The following is a 16,720-nucleotide window of genomic DNA, read 5'->3' on the forward strand; positions in this document are numbered from 1 at the left end:
TCAATTTTGACAAAAATGGAGATAGAACCTTATAATTCTAACGTACTGTTGTAGGACACAGAGCGAGGTCGCTGGCCAAAAACTGTCTCCAGAGCATGCATCACGTTTAGTAGTCGTAAAGCGCTTAAGCCCGCTAGCCTAAGTGACAGCATTAATAAACCATGGGATGAACAGATCAACTGAGAGCATTGCTTTCTAAACTGACACGGGCAGGTAGCACCCAGTGAGCAATAGACGTCTTTTCAACCTCGCGTCTAGAATATAAACCAATATAGACCAGCTATATTACGGCTATATTTTCTACTTATCTTAAATGCATGAAAACCGTTATTAAACCCCTCTAAACTGTCAGAATACGTCCCAGACGTCATGTAGTATGAGATTCCATGTAGTCTAGCATAGTTATTCATGCGGAAGTGGTGGTTTAAATTGCGTCTATACGTCGCTGTCCTTTAACCCAGATAAATGCGGTCTGTGTCTAAACCTGTTTTAGATAGCAGCACGTTGAGTTTAAATTAATACCCTAAACGCCTGTAGATTGTCAAAATATGTACCAGACCGTCATTTAGTCTGAGATTCCATGTAGTCCAGCATAGTTATTCATGCGGAAGTGGTGGTTTAAATTGCGTCTATACGTCGCTGTCCTTTAACCCAGATAAATGCGGTCTGTGTCTAAACCTGTTTTAGATAGCAGCACGTTGAGTTTAAATTAATACCCTAAACGCCTGTAGATTGTCAAAATATGTACCAGACCGTCATTTAGTCTGAGATTCCATGTAGTCTAGCATAGTTATTCATGCGGAAGTGGTGGTTTAAATTGCGTCTATACGTCGCTGTCCTTTAACCCAGATAAATGCGGTCTGTGTCTAAACATATTTTCTACTTATCTCAAATGCATTAAAACCGTTATTAAACCCATTCTATTGTCCTTACGCTCTACTCTATGACTATGAGGCTGGGAAGACAAATCGGCAACACACTACATGAACTGAATTGAGATTATATAGAAAAATAGTCATAGTACCTGGTGTTGATGACTGCAGAGGAGAGTCTATCATTGTAGAGTCATCAGTGGCTTTTCAAACAAAGATCAAAGCACATGAACAACTTTAAACAGGAACAAGTAGCACAGAATGAGAGGAAAGACCAGTTATATTTAAAAAATACAAACGCATTGCTTACAGGCATATTCTTCTTTGTCCTTTTCCATAGAAACTGATCGTTAAAAGGAAATATCGTTAAAATGTGCTTTCTTAAATACAAAAAACGTCACATAATAATCGCATTACGTTTTGCTACATGTAACCGGTTGGTTATTATTTCCAGTTTGCGGTTAATGTAATTTTGGTTAACAAATGCTTTCTTTCGCTACGATTGGAGACGGGTTACCACGTGACCATGGGACGTATTGAATTTCCCGGTTGGAACAGTGAAAAGTAGTATTTTTGGGATGTTTTGTACATTGGCACTACATTATTATTGTTAAAACACTATTCCACTAATACCATTATTATTATATAGTGGAATGCCTATAGAAACTATTGTTGTGGTTAAACCGTGACCTACATTGACGTGCCAGAGAATGACTACCCTCCCTCGAAACCATCGCGGGTATCGCTTCTCGGCCTTTTGGCTAAGATCAAGTGTATCTGTTCTTATCAGTTTAATATCTGATACGTCCCCTACCCGGGGACGTTATATTAAATTGATTTTTGGAGCAGGGAGATGGAATAGGGGCTTGCTCCGTCCACACCACGCATCGACCTGTTATTGCAGTACCTCCAGGAACATAATATTTCAACGGCATTTCAAGGTCTAAATATAGGCCAAATTGGAAATTGAAACAACGTCTATGTTTAGACGTTGAAATGCCGTTGAAACATAGACAGGGAAACAACGTCTATGTTTCAACGTCTAAACATAGACGTTTTTTAAATTTCCAATTTGGCGGATATTTAGCCTCGATTTGGCCTAGACGTCTACGGGCCATTTAGACGTTGTTTAGACGTCTAATCAACGTAAAATTGCTCACTGGGCATTAGCGAAGGTACACAGAGACACAATATACTGGTGGTGTGACCCATATAAAGATTATCTTCTGATGTTGTACATTCATTTACATACAACACCTGAATGGTCTCCTGGATTGAACAGATTTAATTTTTTAATTTGTAATTTTTGCCATTTAGCAGACGCTTTTAATCCAAAACGATTTACAATTACGAATTACAGGGACATTCCCCCTGGAGTAATTGAGGGCTAAGTGCCTTACTCAAGGGCAAAATAGGGTGGTCTCAGGCGGGATTTGAACTCACGACCTTCTGATGCGAGTCCAATCCACTAACCATTAGCCCACCACTATCTCGCCGACTTCCGAGGTCATTTTAAGCAGTTTTAAGTTGAGGAGGCCAAATGTCTTTCTGCTTGCTCGCTTCTCTCGCGATGGAATGTTCCCTGTTCTTATAGAAGAATATTAAATTGACTTGTAATAAAACGAAATCGACTACATTAAAAATAAAACTGTTCAATAAATCCTAAAAGTTGTCTACCTATTCGATGTATAAATCGCGCCAGAATCTCGCCGACTTCCGAGGTCATTTTAAGCAAAAGTATTTGGCCAAATGAGCTATTATTGTCAGGGATAATGGCCATGGGTGTTCTAGACGTGTCCTGCAAAGGACAGGTTGATAGGACACTCGTAGCCACTATGGCGAGTGTTTCTTTGACTGAAGTGACTGGCGAATTCTCAAAATGGCTTCATGTGATTGGACGAACAAAATGTCAATCTTTCAGCCCTGGACTCAATGCATGGTGAGGCCCGGCCTCCTCTGCCCACCCATTTTCAGTGATTTGGCCAATCACATTGCCATGAAAAAAATGGCATTACATTGACTTCTATGAGAAACCACTTTCCTGGGGGAGGCCTGGCCTCCCTCAATACAAACGGATAGGGATTCTGGCCTGTAGGTGCTTTACAATTGCAATATTGGGTTTTAGCCATGGAAAACTTCAGATTTATGAACAAAACGGAAATAATATTAATATATATATATGTTTTTTGTTAAATAAATAAATAAAATAAATATAATTATTGCTTTTTTAAATCTCTCTCTCTTCTCTCAAATTATTGGGGAGGCCAGGCCTCCTCCACCTCTATGGAGGAGCCTCCACTGATGTACACAGTATAATGTATCTCATCTACCAGCACTACTGGCCCTCGCAGACTGTCTGTCTGTCTTGTCTGTCTAACATTACAGTTAACACAGTATCACAAGGCATTTTATGCTTGGTGCATCTTCTTGAAAGGGGGAAGGAAGGACACCCGATACCTCTGACGATGAGCGTGATGCGTCGGACATCGCCGGACGCCTCGCCGCTCTTCACCATGTAGACGCCCTCATCTGCCTCGGTCACGTTGGCGAGGACCAGGTGACTGAGCTGGCGGTTGAGTTTGGCCCTCTCGCTCACCACAACGCCGCCCCTCATCAGGGGCACCTCGGGCGCCCCAGGCGGAGAGCTCTTCTGGTACGTGACCTCCACAACCAGGGACGGGATCATGATGTGGAAGTCCTCACGCAAGAATATGGTGTTGGACTCCTCTTTGACTGTGGGGGGGAAGGATGGGATGGGAGGGAGGGATGGGAGGTTGGGATGGGAGATGGAGAGGGTGGAGGGGAATTGGAGAAGGATGGATTGTTGAGGGGATAAGGTTCTATCTCCGTTTAGAATGAGAAGGTTCTATCTCCGTTTAGAATGAGAAGGTTCTATCTCCGTTTAGAATGAGAAGGTTCTATCTCCGTTTAGAATGATAAGGTTTTATCTCCGTTTAGAATGAGAAGGTTCTATCTCCGTTTAGAATGATAAGGTTCTATCTCCGTTTAGGGTACTTCAGAGATATTGAGCGTCAAAGTTTTTACATTCCATTATGTTTTGTGAGATGGAACCTTTGTATTTTATGAATTACTAACTCAAAAATGTCAACATTTTTAAAACAACACCACACAGGCATTAATAAACACCCAATGGATCAGATTATGTAAAAAACTCAATTTTGACAAAAATGGAGATAGAACCTTATAATTCTAACGTACTGTTGTAGGACACAGAGCGAGGTCGCTGGCCAAAAACTGTCTCCAGAGCATGCATCACGTTTAGTAGTCGTAAAGCGCTTAAGCCCGCTAGCCTAAGTGACAGCATTAATAAACCATGGGATGAACAGATCAACTGAGAGCATTGCTTTCTAAACTGACACGGGCAGGTAGCATTAGCGAAGGTACACAGAGACACAATATACTGGTGGTGTGACCCATATAAAGATTATCTTCTGATGTTGTACATTCATTTACATACAACACCTGAATGGTCTCCTGGATTGAACAGATTTAATTTTTTAATTTTTAATTTTTGCCATTTAGCAGACGCTTTTAATCCAAAACGGTTTACAATTACGAATTACAGGGACATTCCCCCTGGAGTAATTGAGGGCTAAGTGCCTTACTCAAGGGCAAAATAGGGTGGTCTCAGGCGGGATTTGAACTCACGACCTTCTGATGCGAGTCCAATCCACTAACCATTAGCCCACCACTACATACTTCATGTATTGTACACCAGTGGAGGCTGGTGACTTCCAGAGTTGAGGAGGCCAAATGTCTTTCTGCTTGCTCGCTTCTCTCGCGATGGAATGTTCCCTGTTCTTATAGAAGAATATTAAATTGACTTGTAATAAAACGAAATCGACTACATTAAAAATAAAACTGTTCAATAAATCCTAAAAGTTGTCTACCTATTCGATGTATAAATCGCGCCAGAATCTCGCCGACTTCCGAGGTCATTTTAAGCAAAAGTATTTGGCCAAATGAGCTATTATTGTCAGGGATAATGGCCATGGGTGTTCTAGACGTGTCCTGCAAAGGACAGGTTGATAGGACACTCGTAGCCACTATGGCGAGTGTTTCTTTGACTGAAGTGACTGGCGAATTCTCAAAATGGCTTCATGTGATTGGACGAACAAAATGTCAATCTTTCAGCCCTGGACTCAATGCATGGTGAGGCCCGGCCTCCTCTGCCCACCCATTTTCAGTGATTTGGCCAATCACATTGCCATGAAAAAAATGGCATTACATTGACTTCTATGAGAAACCACTTTCCTGGGGAGGCCTGGCCTCCCTCAATACAAACGGATAGGGATTCTGGCCTGTAGGTGCTTTACAATTGCAATATTGGGTTTTAGCCATGGAAAACTTCAGATTTATGAACAAAACGGAAATAATATTAATATATATATATGTTTTTTGTTAAATAAATAAATAAAATAAATATAATTATTGCTTTTTTAAATCTCTCTCTCTTCTCTCAAATTATTGGGGAGGCCAGGCCTCCTCCACCTCTATGGAGGAGCCTCCACTGATGTACACAGTATAATGTATCTCATCTACCAGCACTACTGGCCCTCGCAGACTGTCTGTCTGTCTTGTCTGTCTAACATTACAGTTAACACAGTATCACAAGGCATTTTATGCTTGGTGCATCTTCTTGAAAGGGGGAAGGAAGGACACCCGATACCTCTGACGATGAGCGTGATGCGTCGGACATCGCCGGACGCCTCGCCGCTCTTCACCATGTAGACGCCCTCATCTGCCTCGGTCACGTTGGCGAGGACCAGGTGACTGAGCTGGCGGTTGAGTTTGGCCCTCTCGCTCACCACAACGCCGCCCCTCATCAGGGGCACCTCGGGCGCCCCAGGCGGAGAGCTCTTCTGGTACGTGACCTCCACAACCAGGGACGGGATCATGATGTGGAAGTCCTCACGCAAGAATATGGTGTTGGACTCCTCTTTGACTGTGGGGGGGAAGGATGGGATGGGAGGGAGGGATGGGAGGTTGGGATGGGAGATGGAGAGGGTGGAGGGGAATTGGAGAAGGATGGATTGTTGAGGGGATAAGGTTCTATCTCCGTTTAGAATGAGAAGGTTCTATCTCCGTTTAGAATGAGAAGGTTCTATCTCCGTTTAGAATGAGAAGGTTCTATCTCCGTTTAGAATGATAAGGTTCTATCTCCGTTTAGAATGAGAAGGTTCTATCTCCGTTTAGAATGATAAGGTTCTATCTCCGTTTAGGGTACTTCAGAGATATTGAGCGTCAAAGTTTTTACATTCCATTATGTTTTGTGAGACGGAACCTTTGTATTTTATGAATTTCTAACTCAAAAATGTCAACATTTTTAAAACAACACCACACAGGCATTAATAAACACCCAATGGATCAGATTATGTAAAAAACTCAATTTTGACAAAAATGGAGATAGAACCTTATAATTCTAACGTACTGTTGTAGGACACAGAGCGAGGTCGCTGGCCAAAAACTGTCTCCAGAGCATGCATCACGTTTAGTAGTCGTAAAGCGCTTAAGCCCGCTAGCCTAAGTGACAGCATTAATAAACCATGGGATGAACAGATCAACTGAGAGCATTGCTTTCTAAACTGACACGGGCAGGTAGCATTAGCGAAGGTACACAGAGACACAATATACTGGTGGTGTGTGGTGACCCATACAAAGATTATCTTCTGATGTTGTACATTCATTTACATACAACACCTGAATGGTCTCCTGGATTGAACACATTTAATTTTTTAATTTTTAATTTTTGCCATTTAGCAGACGCTTTTAATCCAAAACGATTTACAATTACGAATTACAGGGACATTCCCCCTGGAGTAATTGAGGGCTAAGTGCCTTACTCAAGGGCAAAATAGGGTGGTCTCAGGCGGGATTTGAACTCACGACCTTCTGATGCGAGTCCAATCCACTAACCATTAGCCCACCACTATCTCGCCGACTTCCGAGGTCATTTTAAGCAGTTTTAAGTTGAGGAGGCCAAATGTCTTTCTGCTTGCTCGCTTCTCTCGCGATGGAATGTTCCCTGTTCTTATAGAAGAATATTAAATTGACTTGTAATAAAACGAAATCGACTACATTAAAAATAAAACTGTTCAATAAATCCTAAAAGTTGTCTACCTATTCGATGTATAAATCGCGCCAGAATCTCGCCGACTTCCGAGGTCATTTTAAGCAAAAGTATTTGGCCAAATGAGCTATTATTGTCAGGGATAATGGCCATGGGTGTTCTAGACGTGTCCTGCAAAGGACAGGTTGATAGGACACTCGTAGCCACTATGGCGAGTGTTTCTTTGACTGAAGTGACTGGCGAATTCTCAAAATGGCTTCATGTGATTGGACGAACAAAATGTCAATCTTTCAGCCCTGGACTCAATGCATGGTGAGGCCCGGCCTCCTCTGCCCACCCATTTTCAGTGATTTGGCCAATCACATTGCCATGAAAAAAATGGCATTACATTGACTTCTATGAGAAACCACTTTCCTGGGGGAGGCCTGGCCTCCCTCAATACAAACGGATAGGGATTCTGGCCTGTAGGTGCTTTACAATTGCAATATTGGGTTTTAGCCATGGAAAACTTCAGATTTATGAACAAAACGGAAATAATATTAATATATATATATGTTTTTTGTTAAATAAATAAATAAAATAAATATAATTATTGCTTTTTTAAATCTCTCTCTCTTCTCTCAAATTATTGGGGAGGCCAGGCCTCCTCCACCTCTATGGAGGAGCCTCCACTGATGTACACAGTATAATGTATCTCATCTACCAGCACTACTGGCCCTCGCAGACTGTCTGTCTGTCTTGTCTGTCTAACATTACAGTTAACACAGTATCACAAGGCATTTTATGCTTGGTGCATCTTCTTGAAAGGGGGAAGGAAGGACACCCGATACCTCTGACGATGAGCGTGATGCGTCGGACATCGCCGGACGCCTCGCCGCTCTTCACCATGTAGACGCCCTCATCTGCCTCGGTCACGTTGGCGAGGACCAGGTGACTGAGCTGGCGGTTGAGTTTGGCCCTCTCGCTCACCACAACGCCGCCCCTCATCAGGGGCACCTCGGGCGCCCCAGGCGGAGAGCTCTTCTGGTACGTGACCTCCACAACCAGGGACGGGATCATGATGTGGAAGTCCTCACGCAAGAATATGGTGTTGGACTCCTCTTTGACTGTGGGGGGGAAGGATGGGATGGGAGGGAGGGATGGGAGGTTGGGATGGGAGATGGAGAGGGTGGAGGGGAATTGGAGAAGGATGGATTGTTGAGGGGATAAGGTTCTATCTCCGTTTAGAATGAGAAGGTTCTATCTCCGTTTAGAATGAGAAGGTTCTATCTCCGTTTAGAATGAGAAGGTTCTATCTCCGTTTAGAATGATAAGGTTCTATCTCCGTTTAGAATGAGAAGGTTCTATCTCCGTTTAGAATGATAAGGTTCTATCTCCGTTTAGGGTACTTCAGAGATATTGAGCGTCAAAGTTTTTACATTCCATTATGTTTTGTGAGATGGAACCTTTGTATTTTATGAATTACTAACTCAAAAATGTCAACATTTTTAAAACAACACCACACAGGCATTAATAAACACCCAATGGATCAGATTATGTAAAAAACTCAATTTTGACAAAAATGGAGATAGAACCTTATAATTCTAACGTACTGTTGTAGGACACAGAGCGAGGTCGCTGGCCAAAAACTGTCTCCAGAGCATGCATCACGTTTAGTAGTCGTAAAGCGCTTAAGCCCGCTAGCCTAAGTGACAGCATTAATAAACCATGGGATGAACAGATCAACTGAGAGCATTGCTTTCTAAACTGACACGGGCAGGTAGCATTAGCGAAGGTACACAGAGACACAATATACTGGTGGTGTGACCCATATAAAGATTATCTTCTGATGTTGTACATTCATTTACATACAACACCTGAATGGTCTCCTGGATTGAACAGATTTAATTTTTTAATTTTTAATTTTTGCCATTTAGCAGACGCTTTTAATCCAAAACGGTTTACAATTACGAATTACAGGGACATTCCCCCTGGAGTAATTGAGGGCTAAGTGCCTTACTCAAAGGGCAAAATAGGGTAGTCTCAGGCGGGATTTGAACTCACGACCTTCTGATGCGAGTCCAATCCACTAACCATTAGCCCACCACTACATACTGCATGCATTGTACACCAGTGGAGGCTGGTGACTTCCAGAGTTGAGGAGGCCAAATGTCTTTCTGCTTGCTCGCTTCTCTCGCGATGGAATGTTCCCTGTTCTTATAGAAGAATATTAAATTGACTTGTAATAAAACGAAATCGACTACATTAAAAATAAAACTGTTCAATAAATCCTAAAAGTTGTCTACCTATTCGATGTATAAATCGCGCCAGAATCTCGCCGACTTCCGAGGTCATTTTAAGCAAAAGTATTTGGCCAAATGAGCTATTATTGTCAGGGATAATGGCCATGGGTGTTCTAGACGTGTCCTGCAAAGGACAGGTTGATAGGACACTCGTAGCCACTATGGCGAGTGTTTCTTTGACTGAAGTGACTGGCGAATTCTCAAAATGGCTTCATGTGATTGGACGAACAAAATGTCAATCTTTCAGCCCTGGACTCAATGCATGGTGAGGCCCGGCCTCCTCTGCCCACCCATTTTCAGTGATTTGGCCAATCACATTGCCATGAAAAAAATGGCATTACATTGACTTCTATGAGAAACCACTTTCCTGGGGGAGGCCTGGCCTCCCTCAATACAAACGGATAGGGATTCTGGCCTGTAGGTGCTTTACAATTGCAATATTGGGTTTTAGCCATGGAAAACTTCAGATTTATGAACAAAACGGAAATAATATTAATATATATATATGTTTTTTGTTAAATAAATAAATAAAATAAATATAATTATTGCTTTTTTAAATCTCTCTCTCTTCTCTCAAATTATTGGGGAGGCCAGGCCTCCTCCACCTCTATGGAGGAGCCTCCACTGATGTACACAGTATAATGTATCTCATCTACCAGCACTACTGGCCCTCGCAGACTGTCTGTCTGTCTTGTCTGTCTAACATTACAGTTAACACAGTATCACAAGGCATTTTATGCTTGGTGCATCTTCTTGAAAGGGGGAAGGAAGGACACCCGATACCTCTGACGATGAGCGTGATGCGTCGGACATCGCCGGACGCCTCGCCGCTCTTCACCATGTAGACGCCCTCATCTGCCTCGGTCACGTTGGCGAGGACCAGGTGACTGAGCTGGCGGTTGAGTTTGGCCCTCTCGCTCACCACAACGCCGCCCCTCATCAGGGGCACCTCGGGCGCCCCAGGCGGAGAGCTCTTCTGGTACGTGACCTCCACAACCAGGGACGGGATCATGATGTGGAAGTCCTCACGCAAGAATATGGTGTTGGACTCCTCTTTGACTGTGGGGGGGGAAGGATGGGATGGGAGGGAGGGATGGGAGGTTGGGATGGGAGATGGAGAGGGTGGAGGGGAATTGGAGAAGGATGGATTGTTGAGGGGATAAGGTTCTATCTCCGTTTAGAATGAGAAGGTTCTATCTCCGTTTAGAATGAGAAGGTTCTATCTCCGTTTAGAATGAGAAGGTTCTATCTCCGTTTAGAATGATAAGGTTTTATCTCCGTTTAGAATGAGAAGGTTCTATCTCCGTTTAGAATGATAAGGTTCTATCTCCGTTTAGGGTACTTCAGAGATATTGAGCGTCAAAGTTTTTACATTCCATTATGTTTTGTGAGATGGAACCTTTGTATTTTATGAATTACTAACTCAAAAATGTCAACATTTTTAAAACAACACCACACAGGCATTAATAAACACCCAATGGATCAGATTATGTAAAAAACTCAATTTTGACAAAAATGGAGATAGAACCTTATAATTCTAACGTACTGTTGTAGGACACAGAGCGAGGTCGCTGGCCAAAAACTGTCTCCAGAGCATGCATCACGTTTAGTAGTCGTAAAGCGCTTAAGCCCGCTAGCCTAAGTGACAGCATTAATAAACCATGGGATGAACAGATCAACTGAGAGCATTGCTTTCTAAACTGACACGGGCAGGTAGCATTAGCGAAGGTACACAGAGACACAATATACTGGTGGTGTGACCCATATAAAGATTATCTTCTGATGTTGTACATTCATTTACATACAACACCTGAATGGTCTCCTGGATTGAACAGATTTAATTTTTTAATTTTTAATTTTTGCCATTTAGCAGACGCTTTTAATCCAAAACGGTTTACAATTACGAATTACAGGGACATTCCCCCTGGAGTAATTGAGGGCTAAGTGCCTTACTCAAGGGCAAAATAGGGTGGTCTCAGGCGGGATTTGAACTCACGACCTTCTGATGCGAGTCCAATCCACTAACCATTAGCCCACCACTACATACTGCATGTATTGTACACCAGTGGAGGCTGGTGACTTCCAGAGTTGAGGAGGCCAAATGTCTTTCTGCTTGCTCGCTTCTCTCGCGATGGAATGTTCCCTGTTCTTATAGAAGAATATTAAATTGACTTGTAATAAAACGAAATCGACTACATTAAAAATAAAACTGTTCAATAAATCCTAAAAGTTGTCTACCTATTCGATGTATAAATCGCGCCAGAATCTCGCCGACTTCCGAGGTCATTTTAAGCAAAAGTATTTGGCCAAATGAGCTATTATTGTCAGGGATAATGGCCATGGGTGTTCTAGACGTGTCCTGCAAAGGACAGGTTGATAGGACACTCGTAGCCACTATGGCGAGTGTTTCTTTGACTGAAGTGACTGGCGAATTCTCAAAATGACTTCATGTGATTGGACGAACAAAATGTCAATCTTTCAGCCCTGGACTCAATGCATGGTGAGGCCCAGCCTCCTCTGCCCACCCATTTTCAGTGATTTGGCCAATCACATTGCCATGAAAAAAATGGCATTACATTGACTTCTATGAGAAACCACTTTCCTGGGGGAGGCCTGGCCTCCCTCAATACAAACGGATAGGGATTCTGGCCTGTAGGTGCTTTACAATTGCAATATTGGGTTTTAGCCATGGAAAACTTCAGATTTATGAACAAAACGGAAATAATATTAATATATATATATGTTTTTTGTTAAATAAATAAATAAAATAAATATAATTATTGCTTTTTTAAATCTCTCTCTCTTCTCTCAAATTATTGGGGAGGCCTGGCCTCCTCCACCTCTATGGAGGAGCCTCCACTGATGTACACAGTATAATGTATCTCATCTACCAGCACTACTGGCCCTCGCAGACTGTCTGTCTGTCTTGTCTGTCTAACATTACAGTTAACACAGTATCACAAGGCATTTTATGCTTGGTGCATCTTCTTGAAAGGGGGAAGGAAGGACACCCGATACCTCTGACGATGAGCGTGATGCGTCGGACATCGCCGGACGCCTCGCCGCTCTTCACCATGTAGACGCCCTCATCTGCCTCGGTCACGTTGGCGAGGACCAGGTGACTGAGCTGGCGGTTGAGTTTGGCCCTCTCGCTCACCACAACGCCGCCCCTCATCAGGGGCACCTCGGGCGCCCCAGGCGGAGAGCTCTTCTGGTACGTGACCTCCACAACCAGGGACGGGATCATGATGTGGAAGTCCTCACGCAAGAATATGGTGTTGGACTCCTCTTTGACTGTGGGGGGGAAGGATGGGATGGGAGGGAGGGATGGGAGGTTGGGATGGGAGATGGAGAGGGTGGAGGGGAATTGGAGAAGGATGGATTGTTGAGGGGATAAGGTTCTATCTCCGTTTAGAATGAGAAGGTTCTATCTCCGTTTAGAATGAGAAGGTTCTATCTCCGTTTAGAATGAGAAGGTTCTATCTCCGTTTAGAATGATAAGGTTCTATCTCCGTTTAGAATGAGAAGGTTCTATCTCCGTTTAGAATGAGAAGGTTCTATCTCCGTTTAGGGCAGTTCAGAGATATTGAGCGTCAAAGTTTTTACATTCCATTATGTTCTGTGAGATGGAACCTTTGTATTTTATTAATTACTAACTCAAAAATGTCAACATTTTAAAAATAACACCACACAGGCGTTAATAAACACCTAATGGATCAGATTATGTAAAAAACTCAATTTGGACAAAAATGGAGATGGAACCTTATAATTCTAACGTCATGATTACCACCCTTGCCTGATCGCAGATGCAACGAGACGGCAGACCCCATTTTAATTTAACTCAGTCTGTGAGTGTGGTGGTCTCAATGTTTTTTTTTTTCATTGACTGCATTTCATTTCATTACATTGATGTGAGATAAAATACATCAAATCTGCAAGGCCGAGAGGAGTGCAGATATCTAGATTCTGTAGATCTATGATGCGTTATTATTTCACCTTTGTTTATCCTATTGCTCAGCAGAGCAGTCAGAAGTACTTCCTTTCTGCAGAAACCACATCCTTGTCAAGACAAGACTTCACACACACACACACACACACACACACACACACACACACACACACACACACACTGCCTTTAGTGGCCTACAACTATAGCCTACTGATTTGTCCTCTTTCAACTTTCCGCAACTTTCACTGTTTCCCTGAACAATCGTTCGATCCGTCTGGTTCTCCTAGGGTAGGAAATGTACAGTATAGTCCTACCACTGGATGGATAGAAACAGCCTACATTAGTGGATAGAGGTTGATTTTCATCAGAGTCACAAACGGGGCAATCCGAGATTGAGTGACATGACATTGCCCTGTCAAATTTCACACAAGCCGAGCCCTAAGGTACACAATTGAGGCCATTGTGGAAGAGTTTATTCATCAAGATGAAACACATACGTTTTATGTAGTGTGTCAAATACATTGTTGAGCTGTTGCCTGAGTTCTCATTAGTTCCATTATAGGCCTATACGACATAATATTAATGTGCAGATCGACCTGCAATGTATATTGTTACGGGATCTTAAAAAAACACTTCTTAACGGTTCTTCACCTATGAGAAATGTTGTTGTACAGGACACTCTTAGGGGGAAAAAAAGGGTATTTGTCCCTCTAGGCCAGGGGCACCTTTTGAAAACCTTTTTTGGATTACATGGCAGGCTACCTCACATGACAGTGGGTAGTGGTGGTCTAGTGGATAGTGAGATGGACTTGTGATCGGAAGGTTGTGGGTTCAATTCCCGCCTGAAACCACACCACTACTAGTGTGCCCTTGAGTAAGGCACTTAGCCCTCAGTTACTCCAGGCGGAATGTCCCTGTAATTCGTAATTGTAAATCGCTTTGGATTAAAAGTGTCTGCTAAATGGCCAAATTAAATTATTGAAAATTACAGTTCAACTGAGATCTTTGTCTTGGGTCATTGTGACTGAGAGTGAGCATCAGTCATTTCTCACTGCGACAGTAATCTGTGTACACTGTATGAGAGGTGCTTGCTCATAGCCCACAGCAGGAGGTGAGAAGTGTGGAGAGGGTGGTCCCTGTCTGCTGCTCGCTCACTAGCGATGATGGTTCACACACGTGTGATGTGGCCTGGCTTCTGTGAAAATGAAGGTCGGGCTGAGAAGGAGCTGACCAAAATGCCAATGAAACCATGTGACGACTAACTGACTGGCAGAGACTGCTGATGGGTTTGAGTAATACACACACACACACACACACACACACACACACACACTCATACACACACACACACTCGCACACACACACACTCACACACATACACACACACACACACACATATATACACACACACACACACACACACACACACACAAGCTTTCACACACATGCACGCACTCACACACTCACACACATGCGGTTTTCAAAAGAAAGTTATCTTCCAGTTTGATCTAAATACAGCTGATTTAAGTGAGGCAGCTTTCAGTAGAAGAAAATAACGGGTCAGAATGACTAGAATGTGGTACATTACCTAAACCTCATACTAAATCAGTTAATCATGCGGCAGAGTAAGAGAGAGTGAGAGAGAGAGTCTAGTCTAGTCTGCTAGATTGTTTTGGAACCTAAAATCTGTTATTTTTGACAAAATGTGGAAAGTGGAAAGAAAGGGGGGAGGACGAGGGCAGGCTTATGGTTTAGAGCGGCACAGACGGTTAGGAGGGTCGTCAGAGAGAGAGAGAGAGAGAGAGAGATAAAAGAGATATGGAGAATGACAAAGGTTTCCTTATGAGTCATGACATTTTGACATTTATGAATAATCCCCTGCAGCAGACACTTAGATACCCTTCTCAGTCAGTCACACTCAGTCAGACAGTTGGGGTCCTGATCACATCTACCTCTGCCTCGTTCATCGTCACACTCTCATTGAACCAAAGGTAAGTCACAACACTCTCTACTTCTCTATAAAAATCAACTGGCCATGAAGTCTTTTGTTAGAGTTGTTGGATAGAGTCTTGGGCTTGGGCTTGGGCTTGCCCCCCTTGTACTGTTTCTCTGTTTCTCCAGTATAAAAATAAATAAATAAATAGGTTTAGAAGTAAGTGATAGGAGAAGGTTTTTTGTCCTATCAGTGGCCCCGGGCCTGAGCTGGATTACTCTTCCTGCTACGACTGGTGGATTGATGATTCCCTTGCTTAGTATTCAAATGTATTGATTGTAAGTCGCTTTGGAATAAGGCGTCTGCTAAATGCCAAAAATGCAATGTAAATGTTGTTTGAGGGGAACAAAGAGGGACTGATCATTTTTTATTAGCAACATGTGTTTTTCAAGTTTGCGTTCGTCCGTCTCTCGATAGCCAATAAGACGGTAATCTTAAGGTGCCTCCTGGATTTGTGAGTTTACAGTTGCTCTGGCTCGTCTGTTCTGGTTGTTGTAATATCCATGTGAGTTACGTCTCTCATTGCCAGTGACAAGCCCTGCTATAGTACTGTACAACAGTACAATACTGTGGAACATATTCTTCTATTATAAGCTTCAAAGCTGAACAATACCATGTCATCTTGGGTCAAGCAGGGAGGTTTCTTATGATCTCTCTACTACAGTAACAATGTGGTCTTTTGTGAATGTTTTGGTAGCTCTTGTTGGCTCTTTTTATGACTAGCTGTGTTACAGTAAGTCAGTCCACCACTCAAGCACCTAGCGCAGACTTGGTTTCATTCGATGTCTCGATCGGTTCAAGCAATGACTTCCAGTATGAGGTGAAAATGACACATCGTCAAACCTCGTCATCCTTCTGAGATGAACTGAATAGTACATGAATGATGCCTCATCTAAATCAATAGGTCATACTTAACAGAGGTCTTTGGTTACAGTAAAGCACCTGATATATAATTGACTGTTTCTGTCTCCTTCCTCCCTCCTGTCAGATGCAGTTCCTCAGGTGGATTCATTCATTCATTTCTCTAGTTCTCTTTCTATCACTCTTCTCTTTTGTCCTCACATCTCTCACATGCGACAGAGGTACACAGTACCAGGTAGACAATGTACCACAGTGCTGTGACAAGTGTCCACCAGGTAAGCCATAACATTATCAAATGAGACTTTCTTTCTGAGTCTTATCGGAGTATGTTTTCAGTAGGCTTAGATTTTATTCTGGTGTCCCTTACAGGTCAGAAAATGCTCAGTCGCTGCACCAAGGACAGTCCAACCAAGTGCTCCAACTGCTTGGAGGGTTACTACCAGGACAACTACAATGAGCATATGAATTGCAAAGATTGCAATGGCTGCTCTATGAGTGGTGAGTGTGTGTGTGTGTGTGTGTGTGTGTGTGTGTGTGTGTGTGTTTGTGTGTGTGTGTGTGTGTGTGTGTCTGTGTGTGTGTCTGTGTGAATGGACTGTTGTGGTATATGTGGAGTATTTACACCCTTTTCATAAGTTTTCCTCCAACTGTCAACGTCCAAATTGGCAACGA

At 42.9% G+C, this 16,720-nt stretch overlaps 1 protein-coding gene across 1 annotated transcript in view; it reads right to left on the minus strand.

Moving 5' to 3' along the window:
• Window positions 1-2,659: 2,659 nt before the first annotated feature.
• iffo1b (intermediate filament family orphan 1b) overlaps window positions 2,660-16,720 on the minus strand; it is a gene marked incomplete at both ends in the record, with an annotated part of 39,003 nt that continues 24,942 nt past the window's right edge. Inside the window, 6 exons of the mRNA XM_080540539.1 lie at window positions 2,660-2,670; window positions 3,330-3,605; window positions 5,563-5,838; window positions 7,794-8,069; window positions 10,029-10,304; window positions 12,264-12,539. Of these exons, the coding sequence (XP_080396665.1) occupies window positions 2,660-2,670; window positions 3,330-3,605; window positions 5,563-5,838; window positions 7,794-8,069; window positions 10,029-10,304; window positions 12,264-12,539 (1,391 nt within the window). The remainder of the gene's footprint in view (window positions 2,671-3,329; window positions 3,606-5,562; window positions 5,839-7,793; window positions 8,070-10,028; window positions 10,305-12,263; window positions 12,540-16,720) is intronic.

Source organism: Nansenia antarctica (genome assembly GCF_963989245.1).
Source record: "Nansenia antarctica genome assembly, chromosome: 10".
NCBI lineage: Eukaryota > Metazoa > Chordata > Actinopteri > Argentiniformes > Microstomatidae > Nansenia > Nansenia antarctica.